General features: G+C 39.6%; 1 protein-coding gene across 1 annotated transcript in view; it reads right to left on the minus strand.

Moving 5' to 3' along the window:
* Positions 1-8,459: 8,459 nt before the first annotated feature.
* LOC134223784 (probable G-protein coupled receptor Mth-like 14) overlaps positions 8,460-25,507 on the minus strand; it is a 28,073-nt gene continuing 11,025 nt past the window's right edge. Inside the window, exons 2-6 of the mRNA XM_062702979.1 lie at positions 10,052-10,697; positions 9,901-9,994; positions 9,716-9,837; positions 9,432-9,657; positions 8,460-9,371 (exon numbers count right to left, since the gene is read on the minus strand). Coding sequence (XP_062558963.1) covers positions 9,038-9,371; positions 9,432-9,657; positions 9,716-9,837; positions 9,901-9,994; positions 10,052-10,697 — 1,422 coding nt within the window. The 3' untranslated portion in view covers positions 8,460-9,037. The remainder of the gene's footprint in view (positions 9,372-9,431; positions 9,658-9,715; positions 9,838-9,900; positions 9,995-10,051; positions 10,698-25,507) is intronic.

The raw sequence follows: 25,507 nt of genomic DNA on the forward strand, positions 1-25,507 counted from the left end.
GCAATAAGATCCGCGCTCTCCCAGACTGTAAAATCCAAGCCTCGACCCATTCCACCTTTGATCCCATTATACAGCAATGGCTCTAAAGATCGCTTGATAACTCCTGCAGAGAAGGTCGCTGAAATAGGTCGTCACTTTGTCACCTTGCACAATCTTAAACAGAATATCACCAGTCCACACGAAGCAGCCGTTAATAAGCATGCTAACAACATCCATCTTATTCCCAACGACTTTTCGGAGGAGTTGGAGATCTCAGCTGGCGAATTGGGGGCGTATATCAAATTATTGAAAAACATGAAGGCCCTAGGCTTCGACAGCATCCTGGATCTCGAACATGTGACTGCTCCAATCTACGAGCACCTTTCGTTGATTATAAATCAGTGCCTCCGTCTCAGCTACTTCCCATCATCCTGGAAGTCAGCAAAATTCATCCATCCTTCCTCTCCGAAAAGTTTTAGTCCCATCAGCCTCCTCTCAGGGTTATCCAAGCTATTAGAAAAGGCGATTCATCGCCGGCTACTTGAGTCTGTCGAACATCACAATTGACTGCTAGTGTTCCAGGTAAAGAAGAAATCATATCCCCTTTCAACTTAGACCGGGCAGATGTGATCCTTCAAAGAATAAAATCAGGCTCTATCTAGAATAAAAGCGAATGTCGCAAGAGAAAATTGACTCCTCTTCTTTTAATCAAAAGTGACACGCAGCGGATTTATATGTGGTTTATCACCTCAGTACGATAGAAAACAATGCGAATTTGCATTTTGAAGTAGTAAACTGCAAAGAAATCCTGTGCTTGTCACTTTTATTTGAAAGAGGGAAAGTCGACGAAAAGAATCCTCTCTTGCGACATTCGCCCTTATGCCAAATAGAGATTGAAATATGTCCTCCCTTACCTCCAGCTGACGTCTTTATAAAACTAAGAAATGACAAAATTCTGCCTTCTTAAATTCCGTCTTTCATATTTCCGCCTAATGATATTTTCCACCTTTTGTTACATGTATAAGAAGGTCTGCCTTTCGAAGTTCTGCCTTTTGTTAATTCGCTTTCTGTGTTTCCGTCTTTCGTTAGAGTTCCATTTTCATGCACATATTTAAAGCATGCAAATAAACGTAACATTTAATCAATCTTACTGTTCTTTCAAATCGAAATAAATTTAAACCGTGATTGCTTGTAAAATGCAGTCAACTTTAATGAAATACACTCAAACTTTTTTTTACGGCAGTTTTTATACGTCACTTCGTTTTACGGCCTTCTTTTTACGGCACGTTACATAAAAAGAATTTGAAACATTATTGACATCCAAAAGTAAGCCTATAAGAAGTCACTCTTAGAAACCCAAAGAACAAAGTAGATGCTTTGTATATTCATCATTTGCCTTCAACGATTGTTCCAAGGACCTAAGGTCTACAAGCGTAACGAAAGAGCTGTCTGATCTCTTTTTAAAAATGGTTCATGCCCTATTTGATATATTAAACCAAACTCAATATGCCTTAAGCAGCCGTTCCTTTTTAGGTAATCCAAGAATTCCCTAGACTCCTCAGCCGCGGTTTCATCCCAAATATGTTGTCCGATTATTTGTCTTTCACTTGCGTTTCAAATGTAGGCATATGAGTTGTTCTAAGATCTCCAAATTGTCCTGGAGTTTGAATCAAATGGTCTACCGAATCAACCAAGGCTTCTATGATGTCAACAGCCGCGGTATCAACCCAATTATGTTCTCCGAGTATCTGTCTTTCACTTGCGTCTATAATCTGTGTGTATCATATTGTAAGGTCTCCAAATTGTCCTGGAGTTGGAATCAAATGGTCTACCGAATCAACCAAGGCTTCCATGATGTCTCCAGCCGCGGTAACAACCCAATTATGTTCTCCGAGTATCTGTCGTTCACTCGCGGCTCATATGTAGGCATATGAGTTGTTCTAAGATCTCCAAATTATCCTGGAGTTTGTATCAAATAGTCTACTGAATCAACCAAGGCTTTCATGCAACCCAATTATGTCCTTCGAGTATGTTTCTTACACTTGCGTCTCAAATCCACACATATAAGATATACTAAGATCTCCGAATCGTCCTGGAGCTTAAATCAAATGGTATGTCGAATCAACCAAGGCATCCATGATGTCTCCAGCCACGCTAGCAACCCAATTATGTTCTCCGAGTATTTTCCGTTTGCTCGCGTCCCAAGATCGTCGCGTGCTAAGATCTCCAAATTGTTTACCGAATGAACCAAGTCAGCCAAAACTGGTTGTAGCAATTTGATCGCGAGATAGAGAAAGAGATAGAGAAGAGATAGAGAGAGAGTGTGAGAGATAGAGATAGAGAAGAGAAATAGATAGAGAGAGATAGAGAAGAGAGAGAGAGAGAGAGAGAGAAGAGAGAGAGAGAGAGAGAGAGAGAGAGAGAGAGAGAGAGAGAGAGAGAGAGAGAGAGAGAGAGAGAGAGAGAGAGAGAGAGAGAGAGAGAGAGAGAGAGAGAGAGAGAGAGAGAGAGAGAGAGAGAGAGAGAGAGAGAGAGAGAGAGATAGAGAGAGAGAGAGAGAGAGAGAGATAGAGAGAGAGAGAGAGAGAGAGATAGAAACAGTTGCTCCGTCTCGTCACGGTCTCGATCTTCCTGCTGGTGCTTTCTCCTTCTTAAAATCGAGTTTTGTCTGTTCTGCGCCCGTTTGAATCGTGCCTCGTTACTCCTCGTGCGGTGTTGCAGCAATCTTGCCCATGCTGCATTCTTCTCTTCCACTAACTGCTAACAATCGCTGTCATACCAATCGTTTCTCTGACACCGTGTCAAGTGCAGCGGTTGCGGTGCTACCAATGGCGTTTCGAATATCTCTCCAGCCATCTTCAAGAGACGCTGCGCCTAGCTGCTCTTTCGTTGGGAGTGCCATTTCCAGCTGCTGCGCGTGTCCTAGGGCTAGTCTACCGTTTTGTAGCCGCCAAATGTTAAGCCGCGGCGTCCGACTTCGACGCGTCGAGAGTTTTGAGCGCAGGCATACTGCAATGAGGTAGCGGTCGGATTCAATATTCGCACTGCGGTAAGTGCGGACGTCCATGATGTTGGAGAAGAAATTACCATCGATTGGAACATGATTGATTTGGTTCTACGTTCCTTGGTAAGGTGATCTCCATGTGGCCTTGTAAATATTTTTGCGGTGAAAGAAGGTGCTTCGGACTACCATTCCGCGGGAGGCTGCGAAGTTTATACATCGTTGGCCGTTATTATTCGATACGGTGTGCTATCCGGTCCGAGGACCGGTCTATACATTTCCTCCCTTCCTACCTGTGCGTTCGTGTCGCCGATGACGATTTTGACGTCCCGCAGTGGGCATCCATCGTATGTCTGCTCCAGCTGTGCATAGAACGCTTCTTTCTCGTCGTCGGATCTCCCTTCGTGTGGGCTGTGCACGTTGATGATAGTTGAAGAATCGGCCTTTTAACCTAATCTTGCACATCCTTGCGTTGATTGGCTGCCACCCAATCACACGTTGGCGCATCTTGTCCAGCACTATGAAGCCGGTTCCTAGCTCGTGGGTGGTGCCACAGCTTTGGTAGAAGGTAGCCGCCCGATGCCCGCTTTTCCACACTTTCTGTCCTGTCCAGCAAATCCCCTGCAGCGCCACGACGTCGAAGTTGCGGGGATGTAGTTCATCGTTATATATATGCTTTTTTTAGTACCGAAAATTCCGGTTCTCATTGGTGTTTAATACCGGTATTCCCGAGATTTTCGGTACCGGTACTTCAGGTACCACAACCCTAATGGTGTGATCTCCGCCTATATCAAACGTGTCATTTGATACATATAAGCAGATATAGGTAAGCACTTCCTCTAGGGCAGCGGTTCTCAACCTTATTCTTGAAAGGTACCCCTTCAAAATTTTACATCCTTTGAAGTACCCCCATTTTTTTCGCTGTGAAAAAAACTAAGCATAATTAATGGAATATAAGAAAAATGGACCTAATGAGGTTCTCGAAAAAGTTGTGTGAATTTTTTTGTTATTCCGTGAAACTTTCAAACATCAAGCTTCCTACAGGACTTAGAGGACATTTTGAGCCTCTTGAAAGTAAACTTCCGAAAGCAGGCCTCTATGAGGAAGAATTTCGAATCTCTCGAAGAAAAGCTTCCGAGCCTCTTGAAAGGAGGCTTCCGAGCCTCTTCAAAGGAGGCTTCCGAGCCTCTTGAAAGGGAGCTTCCGAGCCTCTTGAAAGGAGGCTTCCGAGCCTCTTGAAAGGAGGCTTCCGAGCCTCTTGAAAGGAGGCTTCCGAGCCTCTTGAAAGGAGGCTTCCGAGCCTCTTGAAAGGAGGCTTCCGAGCCTCTTGAAAGGAGGCTTCCAGCCTTCTTGAAAGGAGGCTTGAGCCTCTTGAAAGGAGGCTTCCAGGCCTCTTGAAAGGAGGCTCTGAGCCTCTTGAAAGGAGGATTCTGAGCCTCTTGAAAGGAGGCTTGAGCCTCTTGAAAGGAGGCCTGAGCCTCTTGAAAGGAGGCTTCCAGCCTCTTGAAAGGAGGCTTGAGCCTCTTGAAAGGAGGCTGGAGCCTCTTGAAAGGAGGCTTGAGCCTCTTGAAAGGAGGCTTCCTGAGCCTCTTGAAAGGAGGCTTCCTGAGCCTCTTGAAAGGAGGCTTCTGAGCCTCTTGAAAGGAGGCTTTGAGCCTCTTGAAAGGAGGCTTCCTGAGCCTCTTGAAAGGAGGCTCTGAGCCTCTTGAAAGGAGGCTTTCGAGCCTCTTGAAAGGAGGCTTGAGCCTCTTGAAAGGAGGCTTTGAGCCTCTTGAAAGGAGGCTTCTGAGCCTCTTGAAAGGAGGCTCTGAGCCTCTTGAAAGGAGGCCTGAGCCTCTTGAAAGGAGGCTCTGAGCCTCTTGAAAGGAGGCTTCCGAGCCTCTTGAAAGGAGGCTTCCTGAGCCTCTTGAAAGGAGGCTTCCAGCCTCTTGAAAGGAGGCTTCCTGAGCCTCTTGAAAGGAGGCTTCTGAGCCTCTTGAAAGGAGGCTTGGAGCCTCTTGAAAGGAGGCTTCCGAGCCTCTTGAAAGGAGGCTTTCGAGCCTCTTGAAAGGAGGCTTTCGAGCCTCTTGAAAGGAGGCTTTCGAGCCTCTTGAAAGGAGGCTTTCGAGCCTCTTGAAAGGAGGCTTCCGAGATATAGAGAAGAGATAGAGACAGATAGAGAAGAAATAGGGAGAGATATAGAGAAGAGATAGGGAGAGAGAGATAGAGAAGAGATAGAGAGAGAGGGGAAGAGAGAGAGAGTGAGAGATAGAGGGAGAGGAGAGCTATCTCTTAGATAGCGAAGAGACAGAAAGAGATAGAGAAGAGAAAGGGAGAGAGAGATAGAGAAGAGATAGGGAGAGAGAGATTGAGAAGAGATATGGAGAGAGAGTTAGAGAAGAGATAGGGAGATAGAGAGATGGGGAGAGAGATAGAGAAGAGATTGAGAAGAGATAGAGAAGAGATAGAGAGAGATAGAGATAGAGATAGGGAGAGAGAGATAGAGAAGAGATAGAGAGAAAGAGAGAAAGATAGAGAAGATATAGGGAGAGAGAGATAGAGTAGAGATAGGGAGAGAAAGATAAAGAAGAGATAGGGAGAGAGAGATAGAGAAGAGATAGGGAGAGAGAGCTAGAGAAGAGATAGGGAGAGAGAGATAGAGAAGAGAAAGGGTGAGAGAGATAGAGAAGAGATAGGGAGAGAGAGATAGAGAAGAGATAGGGAGAGAGAGATAGAGAAGAGATAGGGAGAGAGAGAAAGAGAAGAGATAGGGAGAGAGAGATAGAGAAGAGATAGGGAGAGAGAGATAGAGAAGAGATATGGAGAGAGAGATAGAGAAGAGATAGGGAGAGAGGGATAGATAAGAGGTAGGGAGAGAGAGATAGAGAAGAGGTAGGGAGAGAGAGATAGAGAAGAGGTAGGGAGAGAGAGATAGAGAAGAGATAAGGAGAGAGAGATAGAGAAGAGGTGGGGAGAGAGAGATAGAGAAGAGGTAGGGAGAGAGAGATAGAGAAGAGGTATGGAGAGAGAGATAGAGAAGAGGTAGGGAGAGAGAGATAGAGAAGAAGTAGGGAGAGAGATAGAGAAGAGAGAGGGAGAGAGAGATAGAGAAGAGATAGGGAGAGAGATAGAGAAGAGATAGGGAGAGAGATAGAGAAGAGATAGGGAGAGAGAGATAGAGAAGAGATAGGGAGAGAGAGATAGAGAAGAGATAGAGAAGGAGAGAGAGATAAAGAAAAGATAGGGAGAGAGAGATAGAGAAGAGGTAGGGAGAGAGATAGAGAAGAGAGAGAGAGAGAAGAGAAGAGAGAGAGAAGAGAAGAAAGAGAGAGAGAGAGAGAGAGAGAGAGAGAGAGAGAGAGAGAGAGAGAGAGAGAGAGAGAGAGAGAGAGAGAGAGAGAGAGAGAGAGAGAGAGAGAGAGAGAGAGAGAGAGAGAGAGAGAGAGAGAGAGAGAGAGAGAGAGAGAGAGAGAGAGAGAGAGAGAGAGAGAGAGAGAGAGAGAGAGAGAGAGAGAGAGAGAGAGAGAAAGAGATAGAGAAAAGGTAGGGAGAGAGAGATAGAGAAAAGGTAGGGAGAGAGAGATAGAGAAGAGGTAGGGAGAGAGAGATAGAGAAGAGGTAGGGAGAGAGAGAGGGAGAAGAGGTAGGGAGAGAGAGAGAGAGAGAGAAAGAGATAGAGAAGAGAGAAAGAGATAGAGAAGAGAGAAAGAGATAGAGAAGAGAGAGAGAGAGAGAAAGAAGAAAGAGAGAGAAAGAAGAAAGAGAGAGAAAGAAGAAAGAGAGAGAAAGAAGAGAGAGAGAGAGAGAGAGAGAGAGAAAGAGAGAAAAGCAAACCGTTGTTCCGGTTTGGAGGGATCCTACAATATCTCATGCAAGACGCAAGTGAATGTATTTAAAAGTATCCAACGACCAACAGATTAAGTGATTTACTACAAATTTTAGCAAAAATTCTTTTAATGTCACATTCGGTTGAGTGTATCAAACATTAATTCGTTCGTTGGGATGCGTTGCAATTATACACGTCGTAGAATTTTCAAAATTATTTGCGGTGTATTTCCTTCATTGATGCCCGATGGTTTGGCTCGGAGATTGATGTCCTCGGGTAACTTCCCTTTTTGTTTGTTCAAAAAACCTGTGTCTTGATAGTCGGTTGCTGGTGGACTGAATTTAATATCTTTAACAGCTGGTAATTTGGTTCTTATGGTTCTTCCTTAACAAAGCTCCTGTTAGCGTTTCACCAGTTGTAGACTTGGTCGACTGGCTAAAAATAAGGTATTCGGACTGTAGACGAAGTGTCAACATCGTTTGTGACCTTAGATGCATTGAAGCAGCTTGATGAACTTTCGAATGTATTGTGCAACTTTGCAATCGAGGGGCGATTAGGAGATCTGGCCTGCAGAGGAATGGCACTATCGTCAGACGGTCGCATATATCTACCTAACTGAAATCGATCGCAGGGCAGTAGTTGAAGCTTTTGCCCCACTGAAGAGAGAGACGGCGAGGATTGCTCAACCATTAGCTCTATCAAGACAAAGTATGGTTGTGGGTAGCTATAAAGGAAGATCTAGTGGTGTTGGTGTTGGGGAAGTGCTTGATGGGGATGTGTTTGAATATGTGACATGTGACAATGACGTTTCCCGTGAAGTGAAATGACGTATTGCTGCTTCGAATAGGGCCTTCTAGGGCTTACTCTTCCAGTTTAGGTCCCCTTTTCTTTAGAGAAACGGATAGGATTGTGGAAGACCACGAAAACGCTGACTGCACGCGATGGAGTCGGATCTGGGGACCCTAAACGATCGGGGCATCGCATCGGGAAGAGCATCGCTTAGGACCAACTTCTGAGTTGGAAAACATTTCTTTTTTTGGAGATGAGATGAATTTGTTACAGTTATATGGAAAAGGAAAAAAATCCTCCACAAGAGAAGGCGCTCCGCTAGAAAAATATGTTTTCTATTCAGTGGACTTTGCTGTTTTAGCGCATACCTTTGATATCATTCTAATTTAGTATGCTATCTGTAGACTGTATTCTTCAGCCCGATAAGAAGTAGACTGTTTGATAAAACTGACGGTCATTGCCGGAAGTGAGCTGCGACGGTAAAAACCACAACCATAATTCATCATCAAGACAATTGTTAATAAAGGCTTTTGGAATAATTCCTTTGATGCTTTTAAGGAGCCACATGAAGAAAAACTGTAATATTTACCTCCAATAGCCAGTATATTGATTAAACAACAAATTTATAATTTATCATGTTGTTTCAAAAACTGACAAAAAAATTAATCATTGTTGTGAAAAAAAAAAAATCATATACCTTATTTGGACTCTAACTCGAGGCCTCCTACTCTCTAGATAGGCATGATCAAACTAAAATTACGCAGATTGGCAAGTATTGATTTCGTACCAAAACCAATATGTATGATTGTCTAATTGTTTTTTGAACATAGAAAAGTCCTAACAAAGGAATAGATAGAGGAAGTCATCACAATAGTAAAGGTTCATTTCGATGATCTGTATTATAATGTCTGACAAAAAAACTATGTCTAGAATTTGACGTGGAAGATAGTCACAAACTGTATGCTATCCTTATAAGAATAACTGTTCCAAAACGATAGAACTCCAGTTAAAGATGGCACAGTTATACATAGGCACAGTATAGTTAGTAGATACGTTAAACAATATGAATAACTTATTTTAAATAATTTTAACGCTGCCTATCACTTAATCATTTCGATAATGCCTTAATTGTAACCCATCGTCATATTAGAAACTCTTTTTTATCAATATACTTTAAAACTTAAATACTGAAATTCGAACCATGGAGAAATACTCGTCATCATGAACTGCTTGAGGTGAAAAACATCGAAATCCAATTCCATTATCGTTGAACACCTCGCAATTTCCGAGATAGAAATCTTAACTAGGAATCGTCAAACAACAGTTTTACATTTGTAAGCTGGCTATGTGTTGTGATGCGACAAAAATTGAGAACCATTTTGTCAAAAGTTTCGTTGAGAGTTGTGTCCCTGTAAACTCGATACTGAAACGTTTGCCCATTTCCCGACACTGACTGAAACGTTTCAGGAAGCACTAGAATTATTCAACGGAACACTCTCCTTCCCATTTTTGGAGTGATTGTTGTTGCTGACCCGATAGTGCTGGCTACCTCGTCCCCTACGTAAGTCGATGGCATCCGGATCTTCCCGGCAGCCGCAGAGCTCCTTCTTTTGGAACCACGCTTTCACCGTTCGGAACGGCCGTGGCAAACAGATGAAGATGATGAATATTAGAATTCCCTGCAACCCGAACAGGATGTCGTATATGATCGGGATGATCCGAGTGCTGTAGTAGGTTGCAATGGTGATCACCCACACGCCGGCCATGACCATGAACAACATAGCAGTGTATTTGGCCCTGGAATAAACACGCACGATTAGATTCGATTTCCAGAATAATTGGCGACAGTGAACCTACATGTATTTGACCTTTTCGACGTCAGCCGTGTGGATGTTGGGAAGCTTGGCGAGTATGGCATTCGCCGCTTCACCACCATTGCTAAGTCGTCCACGAAGGGTGAAGTGCTGAATTTGAATATCACTCACCCGCTGGAAGCCCCAGAAAGTAATGAAGAAGCTGATGATGTTCAACGCTATGATTACGATGATCGGCAGGAAGAAGTAGTGCTTCAGGGCGTTTGAATCTGAAAACAAATGAGTAGTTATTAAGAGAGTTTATACAAAGTTATACTTAAACGGTACCTCTATAAGCAGAGTTTGATAAGATGATGACCAGTGGAACCAGTTGCGCAAAGGTGGTGTACAGCAAAAAGGTTCGTTTTTCACCTCTCATGCGAATTTGAATACCTTTTGGTAAGAAATACCTGTCGAGTTTAATTTTTTTAATTAGGAAAGTTTTTTTTTCATATAAATAGCAAAAAACATACCAAGCATGGATGCAATTGTTCATGCAATTCACCAACAGCCAGAAGAACGTTGCCAGCACGAAATAATCCGCATAACTGGCCATCGCAATTGTTTCTGTAAAAAGAAATTAATGTGAAACAGACTTCACATTTTGAATATTCAAAATCTTACCATCAGTAGAACCATTTCCGTGACTCTGATGTTGAAAAATGCTTTCCAGCAGCAACGCTATCGCAAAGTTTATGCAATTCATCGAAAGCGCTTTTCCGTGGATGTCGTTGAACTCCGGAACAGCTACGTAGAAGAAAGCCGTCGCCAGCAGCAACGGTATGGCGAACACCAAACACAGCGCCAAGGCCATCATCTGTCCCTTGAAAATATCCCGTCCGATGCGAAACTCCGAAGGGCACACGTAAGCACTCAACGTTCGATTAACTCTGTCCAAGTCCAAGCAATAGCTATTGAAGATATCGTACTCTTCGGCCAGCTCATTGACCGCCAGTAACGATCCATTCTGAATCACGTACAAACTGTCGCTCGAATCGACTCCGAACCGAATCAGGCCAAACTCATCCTTGCACGGGTTGCCATAAACCACACCCAGCGGAGGTGACTCCTGTTCCAAATCTTCGATGCATCCGTGGAAGAACTGAGCGACGATGGCCTGCACATGGAAGGAATCCCACGTTGCTCCTGCTGATGCGGCACAGTGCACCGGTTGGTTCTTATCGCCAAAGAGGAAACTCTCTCCCGGTGGGCAGCACATTCTGATAACGTTGAACGTGCCGTTGATGAATTGCGGCTGGGTCGGCAGTTTCTGTGAATCAATTAAAATCGGAATGAGTGTCAACTCCGGGCTGTGGAATTCGGCGCAAGCTGATAATCGTGGAAGAACTAAGCAACAGATAAGGCGAATCCGTCAGCCACATAAATTCCTCGGTGAATCAATGCACAGCGATGCTTATCGGTATTGCTCGTGGCGAGAAGTGCAGTTCGATAGCTTCCGATGATCAAATATTTCTAAAGCAATTTCTAAAACAATGTTGATGACATAGGAAAGCTAATTATAGCCTATTGACAACACCGAACAGTTAATTTCCTGATTCTGATTTGGATTTGAGAAATAATGTGGCTAATGATTCTCCCTAGTCCCTGCTGTTTCAACAGTAGCGTGGTAGCCAATTAAAATTACGGTAAAATGCAGCGGAACCCCTTTTTTCACTATAATTAATAAGATAAGTGTTTTACTTTTATGATTTACAATGATATGGGAATGCTAATATCATCTTCCAAACTTAGATGTACATGTTCATGACAGAATTAGAGTCGATTTGATAGTTCCGTTAGGATACGGCAGGCATGAAGAATATTCTATAGAAGTGAATTTGAAAGTGAGCGGAGGTAATATTTGTGATGGTAGAAATCTCACGACCTTCCTTCTGCCAAGCTCCCTATGAATGGGGAGGGAAGAGTATCAGTGTGGAAGCATATATATCTCCACTGCTACTCTTCCACTTCCACTCTCCACTCTTCCCACCCTCTTCATACGGGAGTTTGGCAGAAGGAAGGTCGTGAGATTTATACCATCACAAATATTGCCCTCCGCTCGCTTTCAAATCCACTTCTATAGAACAATCTTCATGCCTGCTGTATCCCAACAGAACTTTCAATTCTAGACTTTTGCCTCTAATTGTATCATAAACATGTATGTCTAAGTTTGGAAGATGATATTAGCATTTCCATACTCATTTTTTTATACCATTTGGCCAAACAGACCTTTAGGCCGAAAGTCATTTGGCCGAATAGGACATTTGAGAAGTGATTAGTGGGGCGTCTCTCTACCCACTTCGCACTACTCACTTTTCACAGTTATAATTGAGAAATGAGAAATGAGAAGTGACGCGTCCAACTTCTCAATCCTCATTTCCCACTTCTCACTGTGAAAAGTGAGTAGTGCGAAGTGAGAAATGAGACGTCTCTCTACTCACTTCCCACTTCTTACTTTTTACAGTGAGCAGTGCCAGATGAAAATTGAGTAGTGAGACGTCTCACTTCTCACTCCTTATTTCTCATCTCTCACTGTAAAGCGCAATGTGAGTAGTGGGACTTCTCACTTCACACTACTCATTTTTTACAGTGATAAGTGAAAAATGAGTAGGGAGAAGTGGGACTAGAGGTGTGCGCCGCCGTCGGCGACAGTTTTTGGCACGCTGCTGCCGCCGACATTTTTGCATCGGCGCGCCGCCGTTTAAAATTTGTCACGCCGGTGGTCTATAATTTCCCACGCCAATTCAAAATAAAAGAAGTCCGCAGGATTTTCCGTGGAAATTTTGACGATTTATTGGAATTTCCGTAGATTTTTCCGCATTGGCGTAACTAGCCTCAATGCTGAGGGGGCTATAGGCCCTTGATCTATTTTCTCTAGTTTGAGCTTCTTTTCAAAAACTCTCAAACATTTTACCACCTCATTAAGCTATCTTAGTGGTAATGTGATAAATACGGTCCAACCACCTAAAGCAAGTGCGGATCAATCACACTCATCCATATTCTTTTTTCTCAAGCATATGCTTTCTGCTGTAGTCCATAGCATCGCAGTATGTTTGTCTGAGAATTTTATGAATATCTTCCATCCTCTAGGAATTTCGACTTCCAGGAATATTCCAAGAATTTGAACGGGCATGTTCCAGTGAATCCGACGGAAATGTTTCAGGGATTCCAATGCAAATCTTTTTGAGATTCCATATGGAGTCCTCCAGGAATTCCGACGAGAATGTTCCAGAGATTCTGTCATAAATCCTCCAGGAATTCCAACGTGAATGTTCAGAGATTCCGTAGGCAATGTTTCAGGGATGTAGAAGCAAATCGTCGAAGGATTCCGAAGCAATCTGTCGAGGAATTCCGAAGCAATTCGTCGAGGGATTCCGAAGCAAATCGTCGGAGGTTTTCTGATCGTCGGAGTATTTCGAAGTTGTTCGAAATAAATATTCAAGGGATTCTGAAGCAAATATTGTCAAGGAATTCCGCAGCAAATATCCCAAAGTTTTCGAAAAAAATAATCTTCGAACGACTCCGGTGGAAATCCGAAGCAAATTAACGAGAGATTTTGAAGAAAATTCTCCATGGATTATGAAGAGTATCCCCCACATATTTCCAAGGATAGCCCTTAACGATAACGAAAGGATTTAGTGTGAATTCTACTATTACAATTGGAATACTTCGATGATTCTGAGATGAATTCTTAAGAAATTTCAATGAGAATTCTTCTCGAATGCTAATGGGATCAGTGGAAACTATCATGCTGCTAGTCAAGGGGAGGTTCGCTGGAAAACTGTCACTCTAGTCCATGATGGTTGACCACATGCCTTTGACTGCTGGCAAAGTATCACGTTTGCTTTGATTGAGATTTTGGTGCATATCAGCGACGTATATGCACCAAAATCTCAATCAAAGCAAACGTGATACTCAAATCAAGCTTACTTTGATTCCTACAAATCAATTAAATATTGCCTTTTCATAATTAACAACAAGTATAATTTCACTGCCACACAGGAATCTTTCTCGGAAATGAAAAAAAGCTCATTTGTCGAGCCAAGTATGAGACACTGAAGACGACCTTACTGTTGAAGTCGAAATACGTATCTGTCAAGGTACAATTAAGTGGTGGAATAAAAGGGGATTGTACAAACTCGTCTTATGACAAGGTATGACATTCTACTAAAAAGATCAAAATAATTTTCTCAACTCATTGGTCTTCCACTAATTTCATTGTGATAGGCTAAATATGGAAGATAACTATTTTGTCATCAAACTTTTTCAGTAATTAATGTTATGTGTTGAAAATTGATATCACTGCTAACTAACTTTTCAAATCCTTGCTAATTTTTCCCCCCATTTGGCAATTTGGTCATTTGAACCAAAAACGCCGTTTAGCTGAATAGGTTATTTGGCAGAAAATGCCGTTTGGCAGAAATGAAGACGGCCTTACTGTTGAGGTCGAAATACGTATCTGTCAAGATACAATTAAGTTGTGGAATTCAATGGGATTGTATAAACTCGTCTTATGACAATTGAAGACATTCCACTAAAAAGCTCAAAATAATTTTCTTATCAGAAATGTTTGTTTTGCAGAAGAGGCATTTTAGAGCCAAATGACTCTTTCTGCCGAACGACCATTTCGGCATTTTCTGCCAAATGATCTCGTCGGTCAAATGACTTTTTTGTCTGAACGACCTTTTCGTCCAAATGACATTTTTGTCTAAACGACCATTTCGTCCAAATGACATTTTGAGCCAAATAAACTGTTAAAGCAGACAACTTCTTCGGTCAAATTACCAATTTGGCCGAATGAGCCTCTCGGCTGTTTGTCGCTTTCCGCCAAAAGTTATTGTCGGTCAAACCATTTTCGACCTAATACCGTTTCGGTCAAACGTTTTATTCAGCCTAATGAAATTTGACTAGATGTCTTTTCCCTAACCTGTTATTCTTGACATTCGGCCAAACGACAGGTAGGGCCATTTGGCCGATAGACACAAGACCGTCATTCGGCCGAACAAACCATTAGACCAAGACCCATCTGGGCGACAATTTAATTTAGCTGTCATGGACATACGCCGAAAATGTTGTTCGGCCGACTGTCAATTTGGCTGCAATGGCCGAAATGGCCATTTGTCGGCCAAACGAAAATGTTATTTGGCCAAACGAGTGGATATTTTTGACCATATTACCCGTTCAGTAATCAACATTTGGCCGTTGGACCAAATGACATTATCGACTAAATGGCCCTTTCTGTCATACAGCCATTTCGGCTGAACGGCATTTTCAACCTTATAACCTATTCGGCCAAACGACGTGTTAGAGAAAAGTGCTTTTTTGGCCAAATCACCAAATCGTTGTATAACCGTTTTGCCCAAACGTTCATTTCGGTCAAATACAATTCGGCTTAATGATTTTCAACTTAACGTATTATTCGGGCAAATGGCTTTCTTCAAATGATTTTCGGACAAATTACCCTTCCTCTTTTTCAATAATTTTCCATTGAATTTCCGAAAAATTTCTTATGGACAAAGAATTCCCTGTAGAAATCCAAAGAAATTCCTTAAAAAATCTTTTTTAATCCGTTGAAATACCAACCGGTTTCCCGTAAGAAAAAATATAAAATCACGTAAAGTTCTGATAAATTTTGGTTAAAATTTCGTAATGGCAATTCCGAATTTTCCGTAGAAAATTTTAAAAATACCATGTAAATTCCAATGAATTTCCTATAAAAAATTCGAACAATTTGCAGTTGAAATTCAATTTTTATGTTGATGTCCACATTTTGAACAATCTCCTGCTGAAAATTTGAAGAATTTTCTTGAAACTTGAAACAATTTTCCTTAAAAATTGCAAAGTGCTTCCTTGGAAATTCCAAAGAATTCCTAAAACTTCATGGTCGTTGCCATGGAGAAGCTCAGAGAATTTTCGAGAGAAGTTCATAAGATTTTTTTTCCTAATTTCAAAAGATTCTTCCGTTGAAGTCTTGAAAACATTTTTTTAAAAATGCAGAAAAAAATCTTCAAGAAACGAACGTGAAAAATCTCCACGCCGATTCACGCCGCCGCCGCCGGCTGAAATGGGTTTCGGTGTGACGCCGAAAACGCCGCCGCCGATTTTCGGACCGACGCACACCTCTAAGTGGGACGTTTCACTTCTCACTCTTCATTTCTGACTTATCACTGTAAAAAGTAAGAAGCGTGAAATGAGTAGTGAGACATCGCACTACTCACTTTGCGCTTCTCACTTTTACAGTGAGAAGTGGGGAATAAGAATTTAGGAGTCTCACAGCTCACTTTTCATTTGTCACTGCTTACTGTAAAAAGTAATAAGTGAGTAGTGAGACGTCTCACAACTCATTTCGCAAGTGAGACGTCTCACTTCTTACTCCTCATTACTCACTTCTCACTGTGAAAAGTGAGACGTCTCACTTCTCACTCCTCATTTCTTACTTATCAATGTGAAAAGTGAGTTTTGCGAAGATACCTCCCACTTTTTACAGTGAGCAGTGAGGACTTTCTCGTATACAAAGTATACGTAAAGGCTATATGTTCGCTCCAAAAACGAACTTTTTATAGGAGGCCCGAAGACCCAAAGTGTTATATACCGATCGACTCAGCTCGACGAATTGGAGTGATGTCTGTGTGTGTGTATGTGTGTGTGTATGTGTGTGTGTATGTGTGTGTGTATGTGTGTGTGTATGTGTGTGTGTGCGCAAAAAGTCTAGCTCACTTTTTGGGCACTTATCCTCAACCGATTTGCTCGCAATAAGTTGCATTCGACGCAGAATCCTGTCCCATTGTTTCCTATTGAAAATTGACCCGATCGGACTATGGGCTTAGAAGTTATGGCCAAAATACTTTTTTTCATAAAAAATCACATTAAAAAGTCTAGCTGTGGGCACTTATTCTCAACCGATGTGCTCGCAACAAATTGCATTCGATGCAGAATCCTGTCCCATTGTTTCCTATTGAAAATTGACCCGATCGGACTATGCGCTTAGAAGTAATGGCCAAAATACTATTTTTTCATAAAAAATCACATTAAAAAGTCTATCTCACTTTTTGGGCAGTATTCTCAACCGATTTGCTCGCAACAAGTTGCAATCGACGCAGAATCCTGTCCCATTGTTTCCTATTGAAAACTGACCCGATCGGACTATGGGCTTAGAAGCTATGGCCAAAATACTTTTCTTCATAAAAAAGCACATCAAAAAGTCTAGCTCACTTTTTGGGCACTTATTCTCAATCAATTTGCTCGCAACAAGTTGCAATCGACGCAGAATCCTGTCCCATTGATTTCTATTGAAAACTGGCCGGATTGGACTATGGGCTTAGAAGTAATGGCCAAAATACTTTTTGCCTTTCTCGTATACAAAGTATACGTAAAGGCTATATGTTCGCTCCAAAAACGAACTTTTTATAGGAGGCCCGGAGACCCATAGTGTTATATACCGATCGACTCAGCGCGACGAATTGGAGTAATGTCTGTGTGTGTGTATGTGTGTGTGTGCGCAAAAGTCTAGCTTACTTTTTGGGCACTTATCCTTAACCATTTCATTTCTTAGGCATTTATCCTCAACCGATTTGCTCGCAACAAGTTTGACGCGGAATCTTGTCCCATTGTTTCGTATCGAAAACCGGCCCAGTCGGACTATGGGCTCAGAAGTTATGGCCAAAATACTTTTTTTCATACCAAAAGTGCGAAGAAATTACTCACTCACAAGAAACGAGAAAGGCTCTATCACTGCTAGGTGGATTAATCTGGGTTTTTACTATATACTCATATTATGCACATGAATGCGGAATCGATCGTGTTGCTGCTGGTCATGGGACGACAGCAAGTCGGGGAGAATGTGAAGTGATGAAAATCTACCTCGCGTAGCAGAAATTTATTTACCTAGTGTGCAATCGATAGTGTTGATGCTGATCACGCCAGCTAGTGTGGGAGAACGCGAAGTGATAAAACTAATGTCTGCACCGAAGAGCACAAAATTATTTAGTGCGGAATCGATCGTGTTGTAGAAGATTATTAAACGAAGCACATTGGTCTTGCGTTGGATTGATTTGAAACACAGTTTTCGTCTTCTTGTTTTGAAAATAACTTCGTTCACAATAAATATTTTGTTGCTCACCAAGGGGTTTCACGTGAACTACCTTCTCAACTAACCAACGATTCCTTTTCCTTAGCGCTCACGGAGATGCAGAGCATTCTTCGATCTCTCATAACAATGAGTGTTAAACTAATTTTCCTCTCTTAAACCTAAATTGACTACAAGCACGTGACTAGCATTTTTATTGGTCATGAATTGGAAACTCCGAAGCAAGTATACAATAAGAGTAACTTTTTTGTATCCCAAGAATATTATTTAATTTGTGAGCTGTGCATATTTGCTGTTTCTCGGCCAATCATGATTAGCAACTACGATGTGTACGTACAGTTAATCAATTTGCAATAAAATTTGCAAAATAAAATCCGGATTGAACGGGTTGAAAGATTATTAAAATTGCTGAAAGCTCTTTACTTATGATTACTTTCAGCTTATACTGACCATAACAGCTGTTCTCATATGCCAAGGACACACAGACAATAGCTCAGTTTGTCGAGCTGATTGTATATAAGATTATGGGTCAGTGAAATTCAATCTGAACTACATATCTTTGTGCATTTTATCAATATGCACAGGATTCTTCTAGTGAGCAAATGTATGCTATATATGTAGACGAAGAATAAGAAGGAATACATTTTGGCTGATACGTCCTTTTCAAATGTTGTAATATCAGTTCTCTATCTACGTATACGTCTGGTAGATGTGGATACATAATAGAGTATCTAAATAAGAAAATCAATTTAAGCATTTTTTTTCTAATTTTGACTTAGTCAAAACTGTAAAACTACGCTGACAAGACTGTAGTGAATATAATGGATTCAAGAAACTTATTCGGTGAGCAAGTAAATGTTTGCAAAAATAAAAATAAAAATGATAAATAAAGTAGAAATTATTTTACTGAATAATCTATTCGAATGAGCGCCCAATTTTCTCAGACCAATAATGATTGTCAATGAGGCATTATTCTGAATTGTTCTCAATGACGATGCGCTATAAAAGCTTCACCGAAAGATCTATGTGTGCCAAAGAAGAAGGCTACACGTGTAAGTATGAGTGAGTCAAGGAGAGAAAACGAGCTGTGGATTGCTGAGGATAGCGAAATTATTCTTGTTTGCGTACGAATGCGCTTTCGAAAGAAAGCTGATGTGCATTCTCGTTTACGCCAGCAAAATCAAATGAGGCAGGGATTCGAACGAACTGCAGTCGTTCGAAAGTTTCGTAAGATTGATTTTGGATTTGATTTGTATAGTATTGGATTTGAATTGAATTTTGATTGGTTTTCAGTTGAATTTGGATTTGATTTGAGTTCGAATTGGATTTGAATTGTATTTGTATTGGATTCTATTTGGATCGACGATGAAGTCTCAATTATTTTGAAAAATTGATTGGAGTTAAATTATATTTGGATTGGTTTTGGATTTGATTGGGAATGGATTTGGATTGGATTTGCATTGAATTTTGATTGAATTAGGATTCGACTGGATTGGATTCAATTTAATTTGGATTTGGATTTGGATTTTGATTGATCTTGGGTTGGATTTAAAATGGATTTGGGTTGCCTTTGGATTGGATTTGGATTGGGCTTCGATTTGATTCGGATTGGATTTGGAATGGAATCGAATTTAACTGCGATTGTATTTGAATTGGATTTGAATTACATTTGGAATGGATTTGTATTGAATATAAATTGAATTGGAGTGAATATGGATTGAATTTTCAATGAATTGAAGTTAAATTGAATTGGATTGAATTAGGATTGGGTTAAAGTGGATTGGATTTAATTTGCATTTGGATTAAATTTGAATCGGACTCTGATTGGATTTGGATTGGATACAGATTGGATTTGGATATGATTTGGATTCAATTTGGATTGGATTTGGATTGAATTTTATTTGGATTAGATTAAGTTTGGTTTTGGATTTGATTTGCAGCTTATTTGATTTGTATTGGATTTGGATTGAGTTTTGTTTGAATGAGGATTGGATTTGGATTTAAATTGAATTTTGATTGAATTTGCATTGGATTTTATTTGGGTCGACGATAAAGTCTCAATTAATTAAAAAAAAACGCTTTTATAAAGCATTTTTTAAATGTTTGGAGTTAAATTGGATTTGGATTGGATATGATTTAGCTTGAATGTATTCAGATTGAATTAGTGTTGAACTGGATTTAGATTGGATTTGGATGGAATTTCGATTGGACTTTCATTATATTTGAATTGGAATCGGATTGAATTTGGATTGGACAAGGATCGGATTTGAGGTGCCTTCCTCCGCCGTGTGGTAAGATGCGTTTCTACAAAGCAAGACCAAACTGAAGGTTCAATTATTGGTGCACATGAACACACATGCTTAATGAACACACATGCTGCGAATCGGCAATGTCCTAGTGGGGGATGTAATGCCAATAAGAAGAAGCAGAACTGGGATTTGATTGGATTGAATTTAGTTTGTAGAAAAATTGGATGTAGATTGAAACTGAATAAGATTTGAATTGGATTGGATTAGATTTGGATTGAATTTGAATTGGATTGGTATCGGATTGGATTGGATTAAGTTTGACTTCGAATTGAATGTGGATTGAATTTAGATTGGATTTGGATTATAATTAGGTTGGATTCGGATATTATTTGTATTGGGTATGGATTGGATTAGGAATGGATTTGCATTTTGGATTGAGATTGGATTGATCTGTGCTGTATTGGATAAGAAATCGATTAGGCCTTGGTTCTAACATCGATTGCATCATGATTTCATTTGAACTATGTTTGTGTTTAATTATAATGAAATTTAAAACAGATTCGTATATTGTTCGAGTAGTATTTTTCTTGTATTTGACTACATTATTGAATTTAAATTGTTGATTTGATTTGAACTGTTTTTGTTTGGATTTGAGATGGAATTCATTGTTTTGATTGAAACATGATTCGACACTAGGCTACATTGAACACATTCTTCACGCCATTAACAAAAATCAAAATGGTTTTCTGGAAGCAGACACTTTTCCATGATCCTAGTGCAAATTGTAGAGAAGGGGACGAATGTAGTGAATATAATGGATTCAAGAAACTTATTCGGTGAGCAAGTAAATGTTTGCAAAAATAAAAATAAAAATGATACATAAAGTAGAAATTATTTTACTGAATAATCTATTCGAATGAGCGCCCAATTTTCTCAGACCAATAATGATTGTCAATGAGGCATTATTCTGAAATGTTCTCAATGACGATGCGCTATAAAAGCTTCACCGAAAGATCTATGTGTGCCAAAGAAGAAGGCTGCACGTGTAAGTATGAGTGAGTCAAGGAGAGAAAATGAGCTGTGGATTGCTGAGGATAGCGAAAGCTTGCGTTTGTGTGTGTATGTGAGTGAATGAGTTTTATTCAATTGCCTGGTCATTCTGTGAACGATCTTTGGTGCGAACTGACGCGTTTTAAATTTGTTTTCCGATTGTAAATTCGCGGATACGACACAGACTATATGAAGTATGCTTCAGCACAATTACATAATTCTTAAGTGAACGAAGTTTTTAAGCGAAATTTGAATCCGTATATGAAAAATCCCACAATTCCTTTATTTTCATATTAAGTAAAACTGATATCAAATTGAACTGATATGAAAATGATCAGATACGGGAACACGCGCTCCACGATGAATTCCTTTGAAAGCGGCACAAATGCTGGGGGTATTGCCTTATCTCCAATGTTAAAAATTCCGCGGAAAAAAAAATAAAATTTCGTTTCGTTTCGAGAAATTTCGAATTAAATGAACCTTGATTTCGTATCGTTTCGAGGTTTCGAAAGAAATCTATATTTCGTTTCGTTTCGATCCGAACCAACATAGACATTTTAAATTTCGTTTCGTTTCGTTTCGTTACGAAAAAGTGTGTTATCGCATACCCTTAGAAGACACCCAGAATATGAAACATATTCGACTGCGCGTGGCGGAGCAAAATAATTTTTGAGCCACCCTAAATATTAGTTTGCTGCTGCCGCTGCCGGTGTGTACATTCGCTCCGCGATCAGTTTTTGGTAGTTTTTTTTATCAAAAATAGCAGTTTATATTTAGTTTTCGCTTCAAACAAGTGACTGATTTCAAAAAGTGATGTTAAATTGGCATTCCATTAACATTTCGGGCTGCTGTGCGGAGAAGTGTGTGAAAACTTGATTTATTCAATTCCCTTTGAGAGGAAGTGAAGTGCAGTGATAAGCCCACCAAATCGCGAACGGCTATTAAATTGGCACGAAGCTGCTGATTTATTATACAATTCGAGCCGAAATGCATAGGACTCTTTGAAGAAACATGTTAATTAACACGGGAAGTAAATAAGTATGCTGTGAGCAGGTTAGTAATTTGAATATTAAACTTTTGTTCGATGCTGTTCGATGCATTCGAATGATGGTGGGAGAGGAGTGCGGGAGGTGTGGTAACGACCCGTGGAAGGTCCGGTGCCATATTGACGGCCATCGTGGTACTCTTCCAACTATGTCCTTAAGCACAACACTGGAAATGATAAAACAAAAAGTCATAAAACTTTCCGCAAAATATTTTGCTGCGCAAAAAAACAAAAAAAAAATCACAAAAAAATCAACAAAGAGCAATCAAAAAATAGGAATATAGGGGAACTGCTCCTTGAATTCATACCATGTACCAAAATCAATACCATTCGAAAACAAGTAATCGGTGCGCAAATTGTTTTATTTCTCATTTTTGTGATTTTTTTTTCAACAGTAAGCACGCTGGATAACAACAAAACACGACACAAATTGAGCCTAAATTGGCTGTTTTACGAATGTTATTGTTAAAAGAGCATGTTATCAATAATGGAACAGATACCCTATCTGTAATAAAATAGAAAAAGGCAATAAACTTGAATGAATTAGCCATGATCATTATCCATGGAAAACATGCTTGGTTATTCCTTTTTATATTATTCCATGAAATTATTCATGTCTTCTTTTGCTCTTTATAGTTTTTTTGTGGAAATTTTGTTTGTGGAAAAAAATGTATTTCGTGGAAAATTTTGTAACTGTTTATTGCTAATATGGAATTATTTCAGCAAAATTTTGTATTTTTTAAAAGGAAAATTTTGAAAATTTTACAAAATTTTACAATATATATTTTTGTGTTGCTAATATATTTTTGTTTCTTTCAAAATGTTTAATTGTTAATGGGAATTTTGCATCATTATAGGAAATGTTAATATTCATTAATTGCTCCAACCCTGATTTCTTCATTGACAATTTCCTTATTTTTTATGGAAATTTTCTATTTATTTAGGGGAAGTTTTTATTTTAGTCAGATTCAAAAGCATCTACAAAGCTTATTTTTTACATTGACATAGCTGTGATAAAAAAAACTCAAATAAATCCAAGGAACCTTGTAATCTGGGATATATTCATTTCTGGAAAATAGAGAAAAAGAAGAAAGAATAAATATGAAAAAAGCTAAAGAAGGAAGAAAAAGAAGATTGATTTCTCTCTTATAAATCCAAAATAATTATAGTCCTAGTCCACCTCACATGGTCACATTTATCTGAGGTAAGTTCAAACATAAAATCAGTTTTTGCAGCCAACAAAAATAAATACTGTTGCACCAAACAAATTGTTACATTTGAAACGTGACTTAGCTGTTTTTGAATCAAACATGCTTTTCAAATTGTTCCAACCAGCGGGAACTTCGAAGCGAACTTGGATATTATTGTTTCGTTTCGACTGACCTAGAACATTCAAAATATCAACAATTTAGAGGCAAAAATAATAAGCTTCCAGCTGGAGTTTTTGTTCACCTTTGTACGAGCTATCAAACAGCTGTCCACTAGTGCATGCATCAAAGCAGCATGCATTTCAATTTGTTTTAAAAATAAATATGTTTGATCCAAACATAAAATCAGTTTGACTTCAAACGAACATGTATGCATGTTTACGAATCGAATGGATGAATTATGTACCGGTTCCCAGCAGAGAAGCAATGGAAGGAGTGCTTGCAAATAAATTGCGCTAAATATTTGCTGTGGAACACGTCTTACTGACGACCGAATTTTCCAGTGTGACAGTGCGGCCTTATTTCGCAACGTGACGAATTTATTTAATACTGTTTGTGTTACCTGAATACCCTACCACTGTTTCTTTTGTTTCCGACACGGGAACTGCATCTTGCTAAGAAAACAATCCGCTTATCAAAACGTCAGGTAAATAATTTATTTGTTTTATCAAGAACGAGAGAGGAAAACTCTTTAAGAAATAATTTTGGAAAATTATTCACAAGTACTTTTTGAAATTCCACCGGAGATTCCTTTAGGAATTCTTTGAAAAATTTCACAAGGAATTTTCCAAATTACTACAGGAATCCCTCAATAATTATTTCAGGAATATGTCGGGATTTTTTCCAGGTGTTCTTTTGTAAATTCCTCTAGTAATTTCATCGCAAGTTCCATTTTTTATTCTTTCTTCAGGAAATCGTTTCAAAATTATAGCCCGAAACTATAGGAATAATTCCTGACGGAGTTTCCAGAGCAAATCGTAAAGGAATTTCCGACATTCTTGAATTTCTGCAAAAAAAAAATCATCGGACATTCCACCAAGAATCCTTCAGAAAATTCTCCGAAAATTACTTATTAAATATTCTAAAGTTGTTCCATTGTAAATTCTCTGAGGAGTACCTTCTAAAATCTATTTGAGAATTTTTTGGAGTTTTTTTTTAAATTCCTTCAAAAGTTACTTCAACAATTCGTTTAGAAAATCCTTAACTTAATCCTTAAGTCAATAATTTTGATGTATCGCTTGATCCCATTTGCCTTTTTTCCAAAATTGACCCTTAACCGGTAGGGTGAAAGACCCAATAGTGGAGGAACTAAGCGCGTTCCACACTGTTTTTTCGCTTAAACACATCTATATTTCATGTCGCTTACCTTAAGTACTTATCCAACAGCTCTTCAATTACATTTTAGAAGAAAAGTATTCCATACGCTGCAGAAACCATTATTGTTACCTAAAATGATACCTCCAATTATTGGAGCAGTGTTCCATTAGTCGCGGTATTTTTTAATTTGTGTTCCTATAGTTACGAATCGCATTGTTTTCTTATGGGACTCGCAACTATTGGAACACTACCGCAACTATTAGTGCAAAGCCAAGAAAAAGATATTGTAATTTAGTGATACTTTACCGATTTGGAGGGATTTTCTTATCTGTTTTCATTTATTTCGAGTAATGACAGGTCAACAAATTGATAGACAATATGAGTTGCTGCGTTAAATACGTAAATTTTGTTAAAATAACACTACCGCAACTATAGGAACACCCACGACTATCGGATCTTTTGTCCTACTTGGTAAATCCTTTTACCGGTTCCAATCGGTTAAAATACGATCCAGGATGTACAAAACTACCATAGATTGCCTTAAATTATGAAACCATAAAGTATGATGTGTCACATGATGATAGTCGCCTATTTCCGTAAAGTGACCCCGTACCAGGTTCCGGCGAAACGTCCAGAATCCCGAATACAGGCCGTACTTTAGTATAAATTCCTGATCAAATTTGGCATAGCTCATGCGTCGTTCATTTCAAAATATCCAAAATAACGCCAAAACATACTTTTCTAATCTAATCGGAAATAAACAATAAGGAATGATCCATAAAAAAGTTTAAAACGATCCGTAAACTCCTCAATTTTGTGGATGGGAAAAACAACGCCCCAAGTAACATTTTAAGTTTTATAACGCTCTCGAAGACCATTATTTACTCTACAATAGTGTTATAGAATCAACATACAACTAAAATGTTACTGGGGCGTCCATAAGGAGATTGCAGACATGGTTCACAGGATCCGTAAGGCGTTAGTATCGGCAGTAAATGAATTCGAACTGATAGCCCATGTAGCGGAGCGCGCATTGACACAAAGGTTTCTGTTGTCGTAGCTCCGCCGGAACAGGGAGGTATCGTATCCTAAGAAGCAGGGGAAAGAGAAACTCCCCGGAGTGCC

The sequence above is a fragment of the Armigeres subalbatus genome, chromosome 3, assembly GCF_024139115.2.
Source record: "Armigeres subalbatus isolate Guangzhou_Male chromosome 3, GZ_Asu_2, whole genome shotgun sequence".
NCBI classification, from domain to species: domain Eukaryota; kingdom Metazoa; phylum Arthropoda; class Insecta; order Diptera; family Culicidae; genus Armigeres; species Armigeres subalbatus.